Source organism: Corylus avellana, chromosome 5 (genome assembly GCF_965113065.1).
Source record: "Corylus avellana chromosome 5, dhCorAvel1.hap1.2, whole genome shotgun sequence".
In the NCBI taxonomy this organism is placed as follows: Eukaryota; Viridiplantae; Streptophyta; class Magnoliopsida; order Fagales; family Betulaceae; genus Corylus; species Corylus avellana.
This window is the reverse complement of record NC_142494.1, coordinates 16541433-16559105: the sequence shown is the minus strand read 5'-3', so window position 1 is coordinate 16559105 and position 17673 is coordinate 16541433. Positions and strand designations below refer to the sequence as shown.

At 34.4% G+C, this 17673-nt stretch overlaps 1 protein-coding gene across 1 annotated transcript; it reads right to left on the bottom strand.

Moving 5' to 3' along the window:
* Window positions 1-7104: 7104 nt before the first annotated feature.
* SWAP70 (Pleckstrin homology (PH) domain-containing protein) lies at window positions 7105-15967 on the bottom strand. The gene is made up of 10 exons (XM_059593915.2): window positions 15846-15967; window positions 15633-15737; window positions 15242-15303; window positions 15060-15143; window positions 14914-14945; window positions 14689-14770; window positions 12510-12738; window positions 9213-9440; window positions 8691-8983; window positions 7105-7678 (listed from the first exon to the last, which is right to left on the bottom strand). The coding sequence occupies exons 1-10, from the start codon at window positions 15867-15869 to the stop codon at window positions 7315-7317; spliced, it is 1503 nt and encodes a 500-aa protein (XP_059449898.2). The 5' UTR covers window positions 15870-15967; the 3' UTR covers window positions 7105-7314.
* Window positions 15968-17673: the final 1706 nt, after the last annotated feature.

Here is a 17673-nt window from a genome sequence, read left to right as displayed (position 1 = left end):
GATTTAAGTCCAAGTCCAATTAAGATAGAGAAAACCCAAGTCCAAATCGGAATAGGATTCGCCTAGAATTGCGGTCTTAACTTGCAGCGTGATTTTGGCCTTACGGCGCTCTGAATTGGGAAAATACTATTTCACAATGATTTGTGTCATTTTGAGTTAGTTTTCTAATTCCGCTTGAATAATCTTAATCGGATATCTGAGCTGAAAGTTATGGTCAAAATACCAAGAGGTATGCAGAATCCAATTTTGCCTCCAATCCGATTTTGACTATTATTTGAGAAATTCCGATTTACTCATTTCCTTTATTTGATTAAACTTAACCATGATTGGCTAAGCTTAACCATATCTTATAGGTCTTCCCAATTTGCCCTTTAAGCTTGAAATTTTTCCAGAAACGCTTTCTTTTCTTCCAAAAACCTATAAAACAAAGAAAATACAAAAAGGAAGTAAAATGGCATGAATTACTAAAACTAAAGGATTAAAACAAGTAAGTTAATGGCTAAAAATATGAATATTTTAGCACTTAACACCCATAACAAATGCATTTAAATTAATTGGTGACCAATAATTTTGCTTAGGATATTAAGATTATATTTGTGCAAATTTTATTGAAAAAGAAAAAAAAAAACAAAACAAAAAATAAAAAACAAACTAACCTAGATTTATTTTGTTTAGGATCCCCTAGCTTCAAGTGCATTTAAATTTGGACTAGTCTTAATTTAGTTTATTAGGTTTTGCAAATTTAGCTTATGTAAGCATTGGAAAAACTTAAAAAACTTTAAAAAAAATTAAATTAAATTAAATTAAATTAAATTAAAAAAAAAAAAAAAAAAAAAAAAAAAAAACATGTAACATGTCTATATTTTTTTAATTTAGGGCCCCCTAGCTACCAAGTGCATTTAATTTGGACTAGTCTTGATTTAGTTTATAAGGTTTTTGTAAATTTAGCTTATGTAAGCATTAGAAAAATTTTAAAAACTTATAAAAAAAAAAAAAAAGTAACCTATCTACATTTTTTTTTTTTTTTTTAATTTAGGGTCCCTTGGTTACAAAGTGCATTTAATTTGGACTAGTCTTGATTTAGTTTATAAGGTTTTGCAAATTTAACTTATGTAAGCATTAGAAAATTTTAAAAACTTATAAAAAAAAATTTAAAAAAAAAAACCCAGTAACCTAGCTACATTTTTTTTAATTTAGGGTCCCCTAGCTACCAACTGCATTTAAGTTTATGATAATTTTTTTTTTCTTTTTTTACGTTTTGCAACCTTACATTATGTACATGTAAATTAAGAAAATGGAAAAGCAATTGTTTTTTTTTTTTATTAGAAAAAAAAAAACTAATCTAGTTTTAATTATTCCTTAATTCTTATGGTCCCCATACTTAGACCAATGCATGACATGTATGCGTTTAAGGTAATTCTTATATATTTGTTCATAATTTAAGTAGAAACGCTATGCACAAAAGTTGGATGACGAAATCCAGGGGTACGAAGGAATACAAAGACCGGTGTAGATCATTTGTGGACTTCGCAGTTCAAAACTGTACAACTCCAGATGGACTAATTGTTTGTCCGTGTAAGATGTGTCGCCTTAACTGGCGACACCCGCCGGGTTTAGTATACGACCACTTGACAGAGGGGAAAAGAATGTGGCCCTAATACAAAGACTGAATTTATTACGGCGAGAGACATGTACGAGCTCCTGTTGAAGGCTCTAATTCAAATCATCCGGTTGCAGATGCAAGTGCAAGCACAGATCAGGGTGGCAATATCCACGCCATATTGCATGATTTATTCGGCATGCATGATGTCATGGAGGAGAACGTTGAGCCTCAAGTCATGGTGTAGGGTGATGAAGAACACATTGTGCTTGACGAAGCTAACAGAGGTGACACACAAAAGTACGAGGACTTGCTTAAAAAGGCCAACAAGCCACTTCATAATAAGACCAAACATAGCAAACTTAGTGCCACTGTACATCTATACAACTTGAAGTGTGTGAGTGGACTTAATAATGTGATATTCTCGTCTTTCCTCGAGTTCATCAATACCACTGTACATTTATCACGGCTTTGTGATAGTTTACAATTTTTGAGTTAGTTGGTGGATTATTTGTGATAATTGACAGCTTTGAGTTAGTTGGTGGATAATTGATGGATTATCGTATATCAGGTGCACACAGAGAAATTATTAAAAATAAATAATAAATAATTTTGCCAGATTTGGTGACATGTCATAGTTAACACGTCACCTTTAACATTTAACACATTACCTTAGTGGTAACGTGTCTGATATGACACGTCACCCCTATGGTGACACGTCACCACAAGGTAATGTGTCAGTATGACACATTACCAAAGATTTAGTAACGCGTCATATTGACACGTTACCTTGTGGTGACGTGTCAAATTGACATGTCACCTTGTAGTGACGTGTCAATTTAACATGTTACTAAATATTTGGTAACATATTAAAATGTAACACATCACTACAAGGTGACGTTTTAAAATTAACATGTTACCATACATGTAGTAACGTGTTAAATTCTGACACATTACCAAAGGGTAACATATCAGAACCTGACACGTTACTAAATTCCCAATGGTTATGACCAATTTTTTAACCCGCCAAACACGTTACTGTTGACACATCACTACCCGTTAGTAACATGTCAACAGCCTTGACATGTTACTAGCGGTCCGTTACAAAAAAATAAAATTCTTGTAGTGACATAACTAGGATCTTCAAGAGGTGGAGAAAGGGATGAGAGGCGGAGAGGGTGTGCAACAATGGAGATTACTTTCTAGTGGTGTAGTTCCATTATGTGTCATAAGTGAAGTCAATGGATTTCCTTCTAACTAAGGGCTGAGAGTAAGCAAGCTACCTTCATTCAACAAACAGATTTGTGGTTGAGTCAGCTCTATACTTTAGATCCAAACTTTTATCCGACTCTGTAACCTTGGTGAACATGAATGGAAGCTTTCGAAGAAGGCTTGATGATTGTTTGAAGATTTACATAGTATAATTGTTTAAAGATTTATTTTTAGTTCTAGTGGATTTTCTCAATCTCGTATGTCTCCTATTATGGCCAAGTTTATAATTCAATTACAATTTTATATCTCAATACATTGTTGGAAATAAATTTGGATGGTGCACAAATTCTCATTGATATAAAATAATTTCAATCTGAAAATTAACAATAAAATACAAAAGATGAAAAGTAGAGTATAGAAATATCTCACAATATGCTATAGAATCACACAAGAACGTTGTCCTTAAAAGTTGATTCATGCCTCCCGGAGTATATAACTCGGTGCGATCGGATCATTTGACACTCAACCTCCCAAGATTAGACTATAGCGTCTGCTTTCGTTAAGGACACACTTCCAATAACAAAAACTAGTAAAACAACCATTTAATCTTCTTGATGAAAAAACTACATAGAGAAAATACACGGAATAAAAGACAATATGTGGACATGCCATTAATTCTTTGCTTCTATAATGTATATATAACCAAGTAAACAAAATCATGAAAATCTATATCAAGAATATATTATATATATAGTGCTCTTTGGTGGCTTTATAAATCGTTTTAGTGGGCTATTGATTCATGCTATTAAATTGCATGAATATATGTAACGGTCATGAATTAGAAGGAAAAAAAAAAAAACAAAAACAAAAACAAAAAAACTGTCGTCAAATGTTTAATGACCAACGGTCAAACATAATCTTGAAGATAGACCAAACGGTCACAATAGAAAACCAATAGCTTGTAGATAACATTTAATGATTGAAAGGTTAAAATAAAAATCAATGCTTGTAAAATGTATTAATGACTAAATGGTTAAACATGATTTAATGATTTGTAAACAATATTTATGACCAAACCGTTATAAACCAAAATGGTTAAATTTTTTTTTTTTTTTTTTTACATGTCCGCACAAGAGGGGGGAGTGGAATTCGAACTAGTGACCTCCGCTTCATAAGGCGTAGTCCTAACTGATTAAGCTACCTCTTAGTTAAAAGTATTTTTATTCCTCATAAAAAACTCATGAAGATAATAATAACAAATGATAAAACGTTTTCAAAGGACTGGAAAATGAATGTTTATAACACATTTACAACAATCCCCATGTTATAAACATTGAAATAAAAGGAGATTGAAAGCATGCATCGATGTAGTACCCGAAGGTTTTAATTGAACCTAGGATAAATAAGTAGGAACTTAATGAATCGTGATACAGTTAAACTCTTTTAACCAAATTCACAAGTTGACCAAACCTATCACCCACATAACTTTCTAAAAAAAAAAAAAAAAAATCAAATCAAATCATCTATTCTCTTTTTAATGTGACAATTACGTTTCATAATTGTCTAATAATATTGACGTGGCACCCCAAATAAAGATGGAGATCAGCAAATGGGCTTCAGAAACACTTACTGAAATTTGTCCATGACTATTCTAAGTACTGTGGGGAAATACCACTCGAACAATATGCTTGTGCCACATTGGGCCAAGGAAATCATGTCATTCGAACGATATAAAGTAATCGAATGGTTAGGCGGAAAGCCACATGGGGCAAAGAGCAAACCCACTAACCTTAGAGAAATGTGTAAGTCCAAGAAAATAAAAAGTAATTTGCTTTATTCTCATATTAATTGCTAGTGTATCTTCATTATAAGGCTATCAATCACTTTTTTTTTTTTCTTTCTTTTTGGGTATTTATTGTGTTAATAATTTACTTTGGTGCATGTTTAGACTCTCGTGGCCAATGTAGGTTATTTCAATTATTCTCCGTGGTTGACGATATGCTACACTGCTCTTATTATATTTGGGAGATCCACAGCCTACCTCATGAAAATTTTATTGGAAATTCTATCCACAATATGATTTTTGAACTATTACGTTCTTATAATCTAGTGATATTGTGATTGAATCCTCTACTTTACGGAGAAGAGTTTTGGGGATCTTCTATCTGTTATTGAAGACCTCAAAAGAGAGATTGTGATTATTAGAGCACAGCTTCTTGATGTGGCAGAGGAAGGAGGATAGAGTTAGGATTGGAGGCAATGTTGGGATTTGTTGATATTTTATAATTTTAATAGAATTTTTATCATTATTTTATAATTTTAATAGAATTTTTATTATTATTTAAGATTTGTTTTGGGGATAATGTTATTTATTTGGTCCATGGTTGTTTTTTTTTTATTTTGATTTAAGTGCATACAATGAGATTTGTGCATAGAAGACTTGAATCATAGGATTCTCAAGAAGGAATCTATAATTTTGTTCTCGAATCAGATTTAATGGACCTAATTACTCAAATCCAAGGCTTGGTATTTTAGTAAGTTATTACTAAAGTTAATCATTAAAGAATATGCTTAGAATGAGAATAATCATAAAATATTAAATCTGAAACTCAAGGTTGAGAAATTATAGAATTATGAAGTGACTGTAAATTTAATTTAATTTACTTCATTTTTCTTTGGATATTTATGGAGGGGCATTTGCATGATTTAATAGAAATGGAAGCTCTTTTGTAATAAACTAAAATAAAATTTAGAATGCAATTATGATTTTATAGGAGAAAAATTCATGGTTAAAAGCAGCCTTGGATTGGCTATGAGATAACTAGTCATTTGAGATCCTTTATTAGCTAAAAAAAAAATGTTTTTTTTCCCTTAGTTCCATTTTCAACGCTAAATATTTGCTGTTAAAGTTAGGGTTTCACAATATACAGAAAGGTTTTATTTTCTTCTAGAATGGAACCTAGGGTTTTGTAAGGGTGGAGGCACCCTGAGTGAGGATTTCTCCTTAAGGGGTCAGCGGCACATTGAGTCCTCTCTCTCCTACACACCCACTACAAGGAGTAAAGTTTGTCTTTATAAAGAATGAGTTCACACTCCTTCGGCATATAGCAAACAAAGGATTGAGAAGAAGATTGTTGTGAAATGAGCAAAAGTTTTGTTTTTGACAAGATTAAGGTAATTTAAATCTCTTTAGTTAGAATGTTTAAGTTCAGTTCTTGAAAACTTGAAGATCAAGTCTTGTTTATTCAGCCACCTATATGCTTTAAAAACATAATTGTTTCAATAGACAAAGATTACTATATAATGAACAATCTAAATTTAACCACATAAGCTATAACATAATGAAAAATAAAATATCAAAACAAATTAATGATCAATCGGACCACATTTAAGGTGGTCATCCACCCCTTGAGAGAGTGGTCGACTACCCCTTTATCCTCAAATAGGTGGTCTGTCACCCAAAAGTATTGTTGGGGTAAGCCAACCACCCTCTCACCAGTATGATTGACCACCGCAAGGGTGTTTAAAGGTAATCGGTCACTTTAACCATATTTGCACTCTCTCAAAGGGTTGGGTGGTCAGCTACTCTTTTGGGAGTGGTCGAACTACCTCAACCATCCGCTTAGGGTAGCCGACCACCTTCTCACCCCTAAGGGTATGGTTGGCTACCCCATGGGAGTGACTAGGGTAATCCAACCACTCCCTTAAAGTTGGTCAACTAGCCCTTGAAGGTTAGTCGGATCACCTTAACCATATATGTGCCCTCTCAAAAGGTAAAAGATGTGCCCTCTCAAAAGGTAAAAGGGTGGTCAGCCACTCATTTGGGAGTGGTTGAACTACCCCAATCATCTACTTAAGGTGACTAGTCACTCCCTTAAAGAGTAAGATAGTTGTGAACTACTTCCTTGAGTGGTCGACCACCCTAAGAGATTGATCTGACTACTCTTTTATTTTCTTTGTTTATTATTATTATTATTTTTCGTTCTTTTGAAGACTTACACAGCTCAATGTGATTCAAATGTTGTACAAGGAGGGCAAATATGAATAAACAAGTTCGTTCTGATTTTAAATGTTTACTTCCTAATATGACAATAAAATCATGTAGCATTTAATGATGATTTTCACTGCTACATTAATAAGTACGCAATTACGAGTATGTGTAACATTTTTCATCCAGTAAATCAAGGGACAACAAGAATCAACAAGAATTAACAGAATAACTCAATCAATTCTGAATATGATGCAAGAGGACCTCAACAAGATTGATCAAAGTTTACGTTTCATGCAAAGAATACTCTAAAGCAGGCACTGTATACAAATTATAATAAATGTTTATTGTGAAGCACTTATAAAATACACTATAATTTCAAAGTACCCTCCACTAGGAAGGAACTGAATACCATGAAATAGACATCAAGAAAGTTCACATTTCTCCTGTAACTGAACGGGTGCCAGTCACTACATTTGAAAATTTATGTTAACAAATGCTGATATTTTTAATGTCAAGGCTGATGAAAAGAGTTTACTCCTTGTTCATGGTGGTTAGTAACTGGTCGGCTAACAACAGGAATATCCAAGCTGCTTCCTTCAGTCTCAGGAGCAACTTCTCTAACATCAGCTATCCTTGCTTCTGTTGCCTGAATATCGCTCCATTCACTGTCTCCAACTGGCTGGAGGTTCACCTGATCTGCTGCCATGTGTACTACACTCTCCCGAGAGTCTGGGGTTGCCCTAGAAACACTGAGACATGCTTTATCCACATTCTCTTCTGACAAGTCTACATGCTTTGTCAGTGGAAGAGTATTATCAATATCCGAGCACGACTCAGTCCTCTCCTCAAAAACTTGCTTAGTATCAATATGATTTCTGTTGAGAGAAAAATATTAAATTTTGATCAGTTATTCTCAAAAAAATAACAACATATTTTTTATTTACATTTACATTAAAGTCTAATATTGCTGACTTAACTTTAACTGGAAATTTTAGGACCAAGAGCTGTCATCATGCAAGACAAATATAACAGAGCCTTGAAGAAAAAGGGAGAAAAGAGGAGGGGAATATTTACAAGCTTGTCACATTATGTGCATTGTGGGGACTACTTCCAAAACAGATTGAAAAGGCATTATGTAGAGAGAAGAAACTGATCATTGCTTCAACAAAAAACATAATTACTTTTTGCATAAATGTTTAAGAGCATGTTTGGGATTGCGTTGGAAAATAGAGCGTTTAAAGTTTTAAAAAAAAAAAAAAAAAAAAAAAAAAAAAGCTTTTGAAAAAAAAAAAACAAAACTTTATTTTTAAACTTTTTCCAAAAGTACGTTTTCGAAATTTTTAGAATAAAAAAGTCAAAGAAATACTTTTAAAATTTGTTACCAAACATGCCAGCTTTTTGTTTGGCACACATTTTTAGGTACTAAAAGTACTTTTTAATCTTTCTAACGCAATTCCAAATAAGCTCCAAATTAATTTTGACTTTGAATTGATCTTGGGTTGGAAAATTCTTTGGTGGGAGTAAAACTGAATATCATATCCTGGAACACTGCATGAGGCATGAACACAAACTAAAAAAACTTGAAAAAGATAAGTCTTAATAAAATCAACATTTTCTATACTTCTACAGATGTTTTGGGCTTTGTGCATTTCTATTACCTATTAACTCCACTTTTATACCAATATGGACACACATTCTCTTCAAAAAAAAAAAAATCTTTTTCAGTTCTACCATTGCTTGATTAGTTTTCTAACATCACTGTACTTAGCCTTATCATATCTTTTTTCATGAAATAAAGGGCAGATGTCAAGCAAGAATGACAGACAGGGTTGATGCAGAATGATCCTGGAGTACTACATTGACTGCCAAAAAGGGTTAAGTTGCTACCTTTGGAGTTGCGATTGTAACTTATTTACGTATGCCAGAAGCTCTTGTTTTTCCTTCACAGCAGTTGACTCTTTCTGTGCAGCGTCCTTTATTCTAGCTTCAGCATCTGCATCTGCAACCCTGACCTTTTCCTCTGCTCTCACGACAGTTGCTTCTAATATAACAGCACGATCTCTGGCTTTTGCAAGCTCAGAACGCCACATATGTGCCTCCTGAACAGCAGAGTCTCTCTGTTTGATCAATTGATCTCTTTCTTTACTCAAGGCCATGACCTTTTGTTCGGACTCTCTTAGCTACAAGTATAAATGAAAGCCAAAACATACAAAGACAATTAGAAAGTGATATCTAAAATCACAACAGTATTTCAAATTCAGTAAAGTAGGATCAACTGATGGTGAAGGAAGATAATTCGGCAGCAGGAGATATACATGGCCATTAACAGAGGATTCTTTTTAAGTTGTTTACTCCATATCAGGTTGAACATTATCAATCAGACTATGCAATGAGCCATCAACCAAGTACCTTTAACATAAATGACTCCAGCTGCTTGTGTGAATCTCTTTTAAGACGCTCAATTTCTGCACATGCAATTCTCCTATGTTCATCCATTGTATGAGCTGCAGATGCAGCAGCCTCAGCAGCTTCGGCAGTTTCAGATAATTTATCTGCTATATCTTTTATTGTTGAATCCCGTGCACGAAGGTCCCGAGCCAAATTCTGCAGTTCCTCATCCTTTACTCGTAGTGTCTCCTACAAGATATACTTGCACACTCAGAGAACCAAATCTAGGTGAAATGAATGACCAAAAAGACTTGCAGGATTAGCAATGACATAAAAGGAAGAAGCTCAGCAAAAAAAATAAAAAATAAATTTAAAAATATAAAAAAAATAAAAAATAAAAAAACATAAAATGAATAAGAAGCCAAGCTGGTGGCAAGTGTCGACATGTCAAGCAGGCCAGCCTCAAACAAGTCCTTAAAGCATATAAAGTACCTTTCAGGAGCTAAACCAGCCAAATTTGGTTACCATGGTAAAACTAAAAACGATGGGAGCCAAACACCTCCCATTCATTTATTCAATTAGTATCGCAAGACAAAGTTAATATTGAAGGGAGGAAATATGCACAAACAAGAAGTCATATCACAAAGGCACTCTACAATAAACTCCTTAACAAAGCCAAACCAACAGTAATTGCAGCCATGAAATCCAGGATGACTCTACATACCATGATCGAAATTATAACAGGCAGGCCTCATTAGCACCTAACAATTACGCATATTTTCCCTTTGCTTTTACTTTCCAAACCAAACAACAAAAATTTATGAGATCAAACAGTTCTCTACAGCTATTCTCCTAGAAGTTATTGCTATTTCTTGTTAAAGTTGGCAGCCTAGCATTGTGCTTGTGGTGCAGTTGTTAGCTTCTTAACTTTACAGGAAGAAAAACAAGGTTCCATAAATATTTTATTCGTCCCCAAATAGATCAGATTTTATGTCTGAATTTCAAGAAATTAGGTTTCTCAGATAGCCATCTTTTTCGTTTTTTTTTTTTTTTTTGATAACATAGGAGAACTTTACTCAAATTAATTGCATATCGCAAACGCATACACTGTACAACAATCCTCACCGTTAATCGAACTCCTTCGGGTAACTGACCCCACCCGTCAAAACCAATCACCAGGTAACCCAAGAGCTTTCACCCCTGACGGGCTAAGTAGTTTATCCTCATACCTAGGAGGCAATCTTTTTTGATTTTGATAATCATAAATCGTCCGGTAGATGGAAAAGACAAGACAAAATACTGAATTTTTTTGGACAATGAGCACAATGTATGTAACACCAGCAATTTCACCCCCTCCCCCCGCTTAAATTTCCAAACTTCTGTACTAATATAAGTACATCTCTTTCTCCAAAACCCTATCCTTTCTTGACCATTGAAATGTATGTACCCCTTTAATTTAGTTCTTGCCCAAGGGATGTTTTCAGTGATGCCACCCTTGGGGCAATACATAGACCATGATCCAGATTAGGTTGTGGTGGCGGAGATGTTTTTTGGTAAGTAATGTAATGCATATCAAAGAGTGCAATGGGGAACAACCCTAGGACACAAGAAGTATACAAGAGAACACCCAAGGATAAGAAGAAAAGAGTACAAAAATATCATTAAAACTAATCACTAAGGGAGCTAAAAATGCAGCTGTCCCAGTAAAGAGGGAAAAAAAGGACTTAAGCTCCTCCAACGTCCTTTCTTGGTTCGCTTGTGGTGGTGGAGATTGGGGAGATAGAGTTGTAATTATATAGATGATATGATATATTGATGTTGATAAATTTTTCTGTGACCCCTCCCATGGGAACAATAAGTAGGTGTGTGACCCTTCCTGCAGGGAAATACAGGACATGGCATTTTGGATTATAAATTCTTGTGATCATATACATAGTGACCATTATTCATATCTTTTGAGCTTCCATTCCTGCTTATATCAGAACTGAACTTGTTTCTGGATTTATCTTATATTTCTACATTGTGGCCCGATGAGACTATTGACTTGTTTATATAACTTGAATTCATGGATAAGCATTTTATTCTTACCTTAACATCATTCACTTTGCTCTTTATTCCACTAGTGATTTTGTAACTTGATTATTACTTCCATGTACAGTGTGTGATTTACTACTTACAGAGCTTTCAGCTCATTATATGTTGTTTTACCATTTTTTTTTATTAGTCGCTAGCATGCATATTTCACTTAGACAGTCTAGAGTGTTATCAGTCTTCACCTTTAGGTGGCCTATTGTTGGAATCTTTGATTGTCTTGTTATCCTCATAAATTTTGCTTAATTGGAGGCTTACTCTTTCTATTGGGTTTGTTTCTATTAGGAATTTTTAGTCTACAACTTATAATTACAAGTATGACTTGAACTCATCACTTTGAAGATCTTGATTTTCTGCATGAAGGGCTTTTTATGGCTGATATATTATGGAGACTCTATATTGAAACTTGGTTTGCAGATAATTTGATTTTAACGTTGGTCTAGCAAGTTTCTCTCACGTGACAAGCTCATCTTGGCACGTGAAGGAGCAGTCACTTCCTGAATTTTGAAATTCAAAACTTTTGGGTCATGACAATGTGTGTCTGTAAAAAAATTTGCACCAATTTAGATGTTCTAAATCATTCAATATTTAGTTCTATATGGCTATAAAAACTTGCATTATTTCTAGCAACTGAGAATTAAGAAGATATGAAGGCATTTATTAAGATAAGAGTAATTATTATTGGCACAAATAAGAAAGCAATGTGTGCAGTTGACCCTATACCTCTTGAGCCAATACAAAGGCATATTACTGACGTGTCTGAACTACTACAAATTTAGTTGTGCTTGTAGAAACATGGAGCAGACATTCTAGCTATGCCTCCTAGATTGTCCATCTATCTACTCCCAATGATCAGAGACAATCAAACAGTGGAAAATGCATTTAGAAGTGATATTTTTTTTTAAGAATTCATTTTTTTTCTAACATTTTTTTTATGAATGCAATTAGAAGTGATTATAAATGTACATTTCCAAGTTAGTCAAAAAATTAACAAAAAAATTGCAGGATATAAATCTGGCATAACTGCAGAAATGAGAAGATCATAGAACGCAATCTACAGACCTTAATATCAATTGAAGGCAATCACCATAAATTCGCTATTACTGAAGTAGCAATGCAATTAGAGTCCAATCTTTATAAAATGTATTAGGTGTGCAATTCATAATTGTAAGTTAGGACATTGTATCACTACTATAAAATTGAAAGTGAAAAGAAAAGATGGTTTACCCTCATGATTGCTATATCATCCATTGGACCATCACTTGTTTTATTCGTCACCATTCCTAAAGCATTTCTCAACGAAATCTGCATCGCTGATTCAAGTTCTTTAGAACATTCAAGGGCTATCGAATTGGCAGCAGCAACCACCGTTGCAACTGTTCCTAATTTTGGAGAACCATTCCCACTTAAGGAATTCACAGCCTCTTTATGGGCTCTCAGAACCAACTGTGTTGCTCTGAATGACAGAAGGCAATGAGAAAAGGAAACGTGAGTAGAGAAATCAACTGCAACAAATCTAATCATTGGAATATGTATTTGATAACTGGGGCAAGAATTAAAACCTAGAGAAGACAACCATCATAAGAAGATGATCATTTTATGCAAAGAACTCAATCTATGGACCAAAAAGCAACTATATAGAAGAGCTATAACAGTTCATTTTTTAAAGAGTAATGCTATATGCAAGACTCCTATCCCCCCCTCCTATGAGTAGCCCGGCGGAAAAGTGATTTTAAAGGCCACACACTTTTAGGGGGATAAGAGAGGGATAGAAGTCTTGCATATAGCATTACTCATTTTTAAAACTCAATCACCTTATTGATTTTCATTTAAGCATAACTCCAGTTTTTATCTGGTTAATTTTAGAGAAGCAGAATAAGTGTCAAAGAATCTTCAAGTAGCTAGGATAAGAGAATATTAGGTACAAAATACCACTCCGGTTGCACGACAGACTAAAGAACGTCTTCAATTAGAGCAACTCAAATCTAAATATTCAAAACCATTATGAGCATTAAAAAAATGTAAGGTACTCGTAAATTCTCTAAAAGAGTCCCCTCCAAGATGTTTGTAGTTGCATACATAAGGATAAGAAACAGTAGAACACAGAAAAGAGATATTTAGACAGTAGTCACCCACCAAATTCCCTTTTACAACCCAAATTTTGAACACAACCCACATCATGAGCATCTTTAGGGAGGAAAACTGAATCTGAAAAGCCATTGCTAGTTTCGCATTTCATGAGCTCACCAGGAAAAGCGCATAGCATCATCCATATTGATCACAAAAAAAAAAAAAAATACTATTCTAGTGGATAGGTAACATACGTGCAAGTATTAGTAGTGAGATTGTAGATCTTTTTTTGATTCATTGTGTAGTGGCGATGAGTAGTGGTCTTCTTGTCTTCTGTCTTTTAGAGTCCATTAAGCGATGCCCAAGAAGGTGATGGATGTGCTCTTTTGGTGGAAAGGTTTCAAGGGAGTGTTCGCATTTGGAATGCTGCCCCTTTTTGCTTAATTTGGACAATTTGGAGGGAAAGAAATAATTGCATGTTTAGCAGTATTCAGTAGAAACCAGTGTTCCTAAGATCATTGTTTGAGTGGTCGTGCACTTGGCACCACTTCTATGATTTCTTTTGTAGATTTTATACCTTTCACTTAATTATTTATGAGAGCTTTGTACACATCATGTGTACACAAGGTTTATTCTTTCCTTTTCTAATAATTTTTCGATACTAACTGAAAAAATAGAGCTGTGGTGGTGCTTGAGAGTTTGTAAAATCTCTATCTAAATGACAGAAGTCAACAATGTCTTCAGCATTAAGTATATTTGCACTCGACTTGCACAAAAAAACATGCATGTGTGCAAGGACATGAAAGGAAATAAATAGCCTTCAATCAAATTCAAACCATGATCCTTGAATATAAGTCTGCTTAAAATTCAATCAATTTGCTAATATACATCTGCAGGCTATGGAAATTCTAGGATAAACCATTATACAGTCTCTTGAACTGTGAAGCCGACCTCGCAATAGCTAACCATCTCAAATGACCAAAAAAAAAAAAAAAAAAAGGTGCATTGTTTGAACGAAAAGAACAACTTCTTTTTCACAAAAGAAAACAAAAGAAACCTGGCCAGTAGTGAAGCTTGAAGTTCACAAACCCATATTTCTTTCCAGATTATCTCTAATACATTCATTACAGAGTTATCAACCTAAACTGACAAGATACTTCTTGAATAACCTAGAAAATGTATAAGCTGGAACAAGACTTCTCCAAACTTCTCATAAATGGATAACAGATGCACAGAAGAAACACGACATACAGAAAACTCGTATAATCATAGAAAGCCATCAGAACAAAATCATATTCTGCAACACGCAGCAAAAGCAAATATCCAGATAACTTACTGTAAAGTTGAAACCCAAGCTCTAGCTGCACCAGGAGTCTCTGCACAAAGAAAGTAGTCTTTTTTCTGTGGGGTCCCAATATCTAAATATTATAGTTAAGAAGCACGCATGTTGGCAATTCCAGTCCAACTACAAAAGGATCCTTTCAATTGAACTCAGAAGATAGAAACGTAAGTATTTTCTACATTGCAGGAAAAACAATTAAGAAATGGTAAACGTGGATACATAAACAGCAGCCATCATACTTTGGTAGTCCACTAAAGCACATGAAAAAATGCATTAGTAATGTCTTTAAAGCGAAAACCCACTTCGATAAACTAGTAGCTGAGAAGGTAATAATGCAAGCTTATTCAGAAACACATCAATCTTACTGGAAATTGACAGGAGATACGGTAATGGTGCTATTTGCATCAAATAAAATGGTTCCCTTGACAGATGGCTCATTTCTCCGAATCCTAAAGCACAAACAAACAACACAAAATATCAAAGATCAAAATCGTTCTACAAAGCAAAGCAACGCCAGGTAAAAAAGAAATGCAAAACATATACTAACTTGTACTCCATTCTCCCAGTCGTCGGGTCCAAGATTACCCACCGCTCATTCCATTTCCTCAGCTGCATAGAATTATTCCTATGTCAGTTTGTACTGATTCTAGTCAACTGCTCTGATTCTTATCTACCCACTAGAGCCAACCAATTCCCTTCTTTTTCTTTTCTTTATAAGTAATCAAAATATCGAAAAACACAACCCGGGTACAGAAGAAAATGTACGAGTCCACGAGAGAAACGCCTAGCTAGAATTAGAATGGGTAAATTCTGAATTGACCAAAAGAAACTACAATTTCTCAAGCTAATATTGAAAGCAGAACGTAACCCTGAATTCAACGAAAATCAAATCACCAACAACCAATTAAATTTGGATAGACGGAGAAAGAGGATCGTACGGTCTCGGATCGCTTCAGAAGTGGGCCCTGCAGCAAGTTCCTGCCGGAACCGGACGCCAACTGCCGCTTGATCTTCTCCAAGCTATTCTCTGCATCCCCAGCACTCTGCTCCATTCCCAAATTCATAGTTTACACAACTTGCATAATTATCAATTTCACATATACTTGTAGAATATATATATATTAGAGACAGAGGAGGGTTGACAGACTAACCGGGGGAGCGCCATTGGAGGCCATGATGGGAGTAGGGAGAAGAGGGATTGCAAATGAATTTTGCTTCCTTGCAGGGAGCAATGTGCAAATCGTGAGGGGTTTTTTGTGATCTCGTCTAAGCTGGGGCTGGTAGGTTTATTACAAAGACTAGCAGGTGGTGGTTTTAATTAATATATTAGAAAATAAAATTAAGAAAAGGAAATATAATATATATATATTTTTTTTTTTAGGAAGTGAAAAGGAAATATAATATTGAAGTCTATTGTTATGGTCGAGTTTGTGATTTTTGGTTTGGGTGGTGGGTGCCGTGGTTTTCATTTTTTGGATTTATTTTTTGTTGGAAAAATAAGAAAAAAATTTCATTAGGAGCCCATACACACAAAACATCTTGAACATCAAATTTTTTTTTTTTTTTTAATCTCGATCAAATCAAATAACAATAAATCAATAATTTGTCTCCAAAAAATATTTTGTTCATGGGGATGTTATAAATGCATTCATTCACAAGTGGATGACCCCTATCATTCCTTATATTCGTTGGGATAATGTATGTGAGTTTACATCTTACACATTCTATTAAATGTTTCATGTCAATTGGGATTGACGATTGCTAGGTTTTGTGTTGACTCATTTAGCGTCTAAAACATGGTTTATGTTTATTTGAAACGTGTAGTTATGCACTTAAGTTTACATGAAAGAGAGTAAAAGAATTCTTCAAGAAGACAAATACTGCAACTAATGTCCAGTCTTAGCATTTTTGATGTCCAAACATGAGGGACTCCAAAAAGCACATATTCCTTGTGATGTTTGGGACATGGTCAATATTGAAGACCGATGTTTGGACATGGTTGGTGATGTATGGACATGAAGAGTTTTAATGAGTACATGTACCCTGAGCTGTCAAGACGTGACTGTAGATATGCCTAAATCATAAGGCATCACTAAAAGTGATGATTGGGCATGGAGGACACATGTTCGGACATGGTGGAGAATAGAGAATACATGTTCCCTTGCATGTAGACTATTGCTCAAACATGAGCGACTAATTAGGTGTGAAATCGTAATTATGTTCTGACATAGTTTTTACATAGCTTTTAAAAGATTAGTTATGCCCATTATCTCAGTCACTCAACACGAATTTCCAGAGAACCTAGGAGGAGTCGAGAAAATTTTTGGTGTACCAAGTATCTTGATTGTGTTGATACACAAGATACATTAGGGTTGTGAGACAATAAGTTTTTTGTGTGTTGAATGCTATTGAAATTTGTGATCAAACCACGGTGTTGTTGCATATTTGTTTATCAACAAGAAGTCTATTGGTGGGTCGATAAGGAGACTGCTAGAAGTATGACCACTAAAAAGTTGAAGCCAACTGAGGAGGTAGGAAGGTGAATGAGGAGCTCTCCTAGGCACATAATCTTAGCATTATAGGGTTATAAGTGTCTTTGTTAGTGTACTATTCTTCATAGTAGACTCTTGGGTTTAGCTGCTTCGAAAAGATTTTCCTTTGAGGTGTAACTATTTGTCAACAAATTGTTGTGTTGAGGATTGTTGGTGTTTGTATCATTTGTGGTTTGATGATTATTTGATTGTAGTATTTTTAATTTGATATTATAAATTGTTGTAATAATGTTATCCGTAATTTTTGTGGTCTAAATTGTTATTCTCAATATTGAACATCCTACACTTTAAATGATTTAGCTCACTTATTTATTAAACGACTTTAGTATACAAACGAACAAAAAATGAAACTACAAGCTCACCTCCAATAACAAATGTACCAAAACATCTAAATATAAAACTTTGGGGAAACTTCACTTTCCCCCCT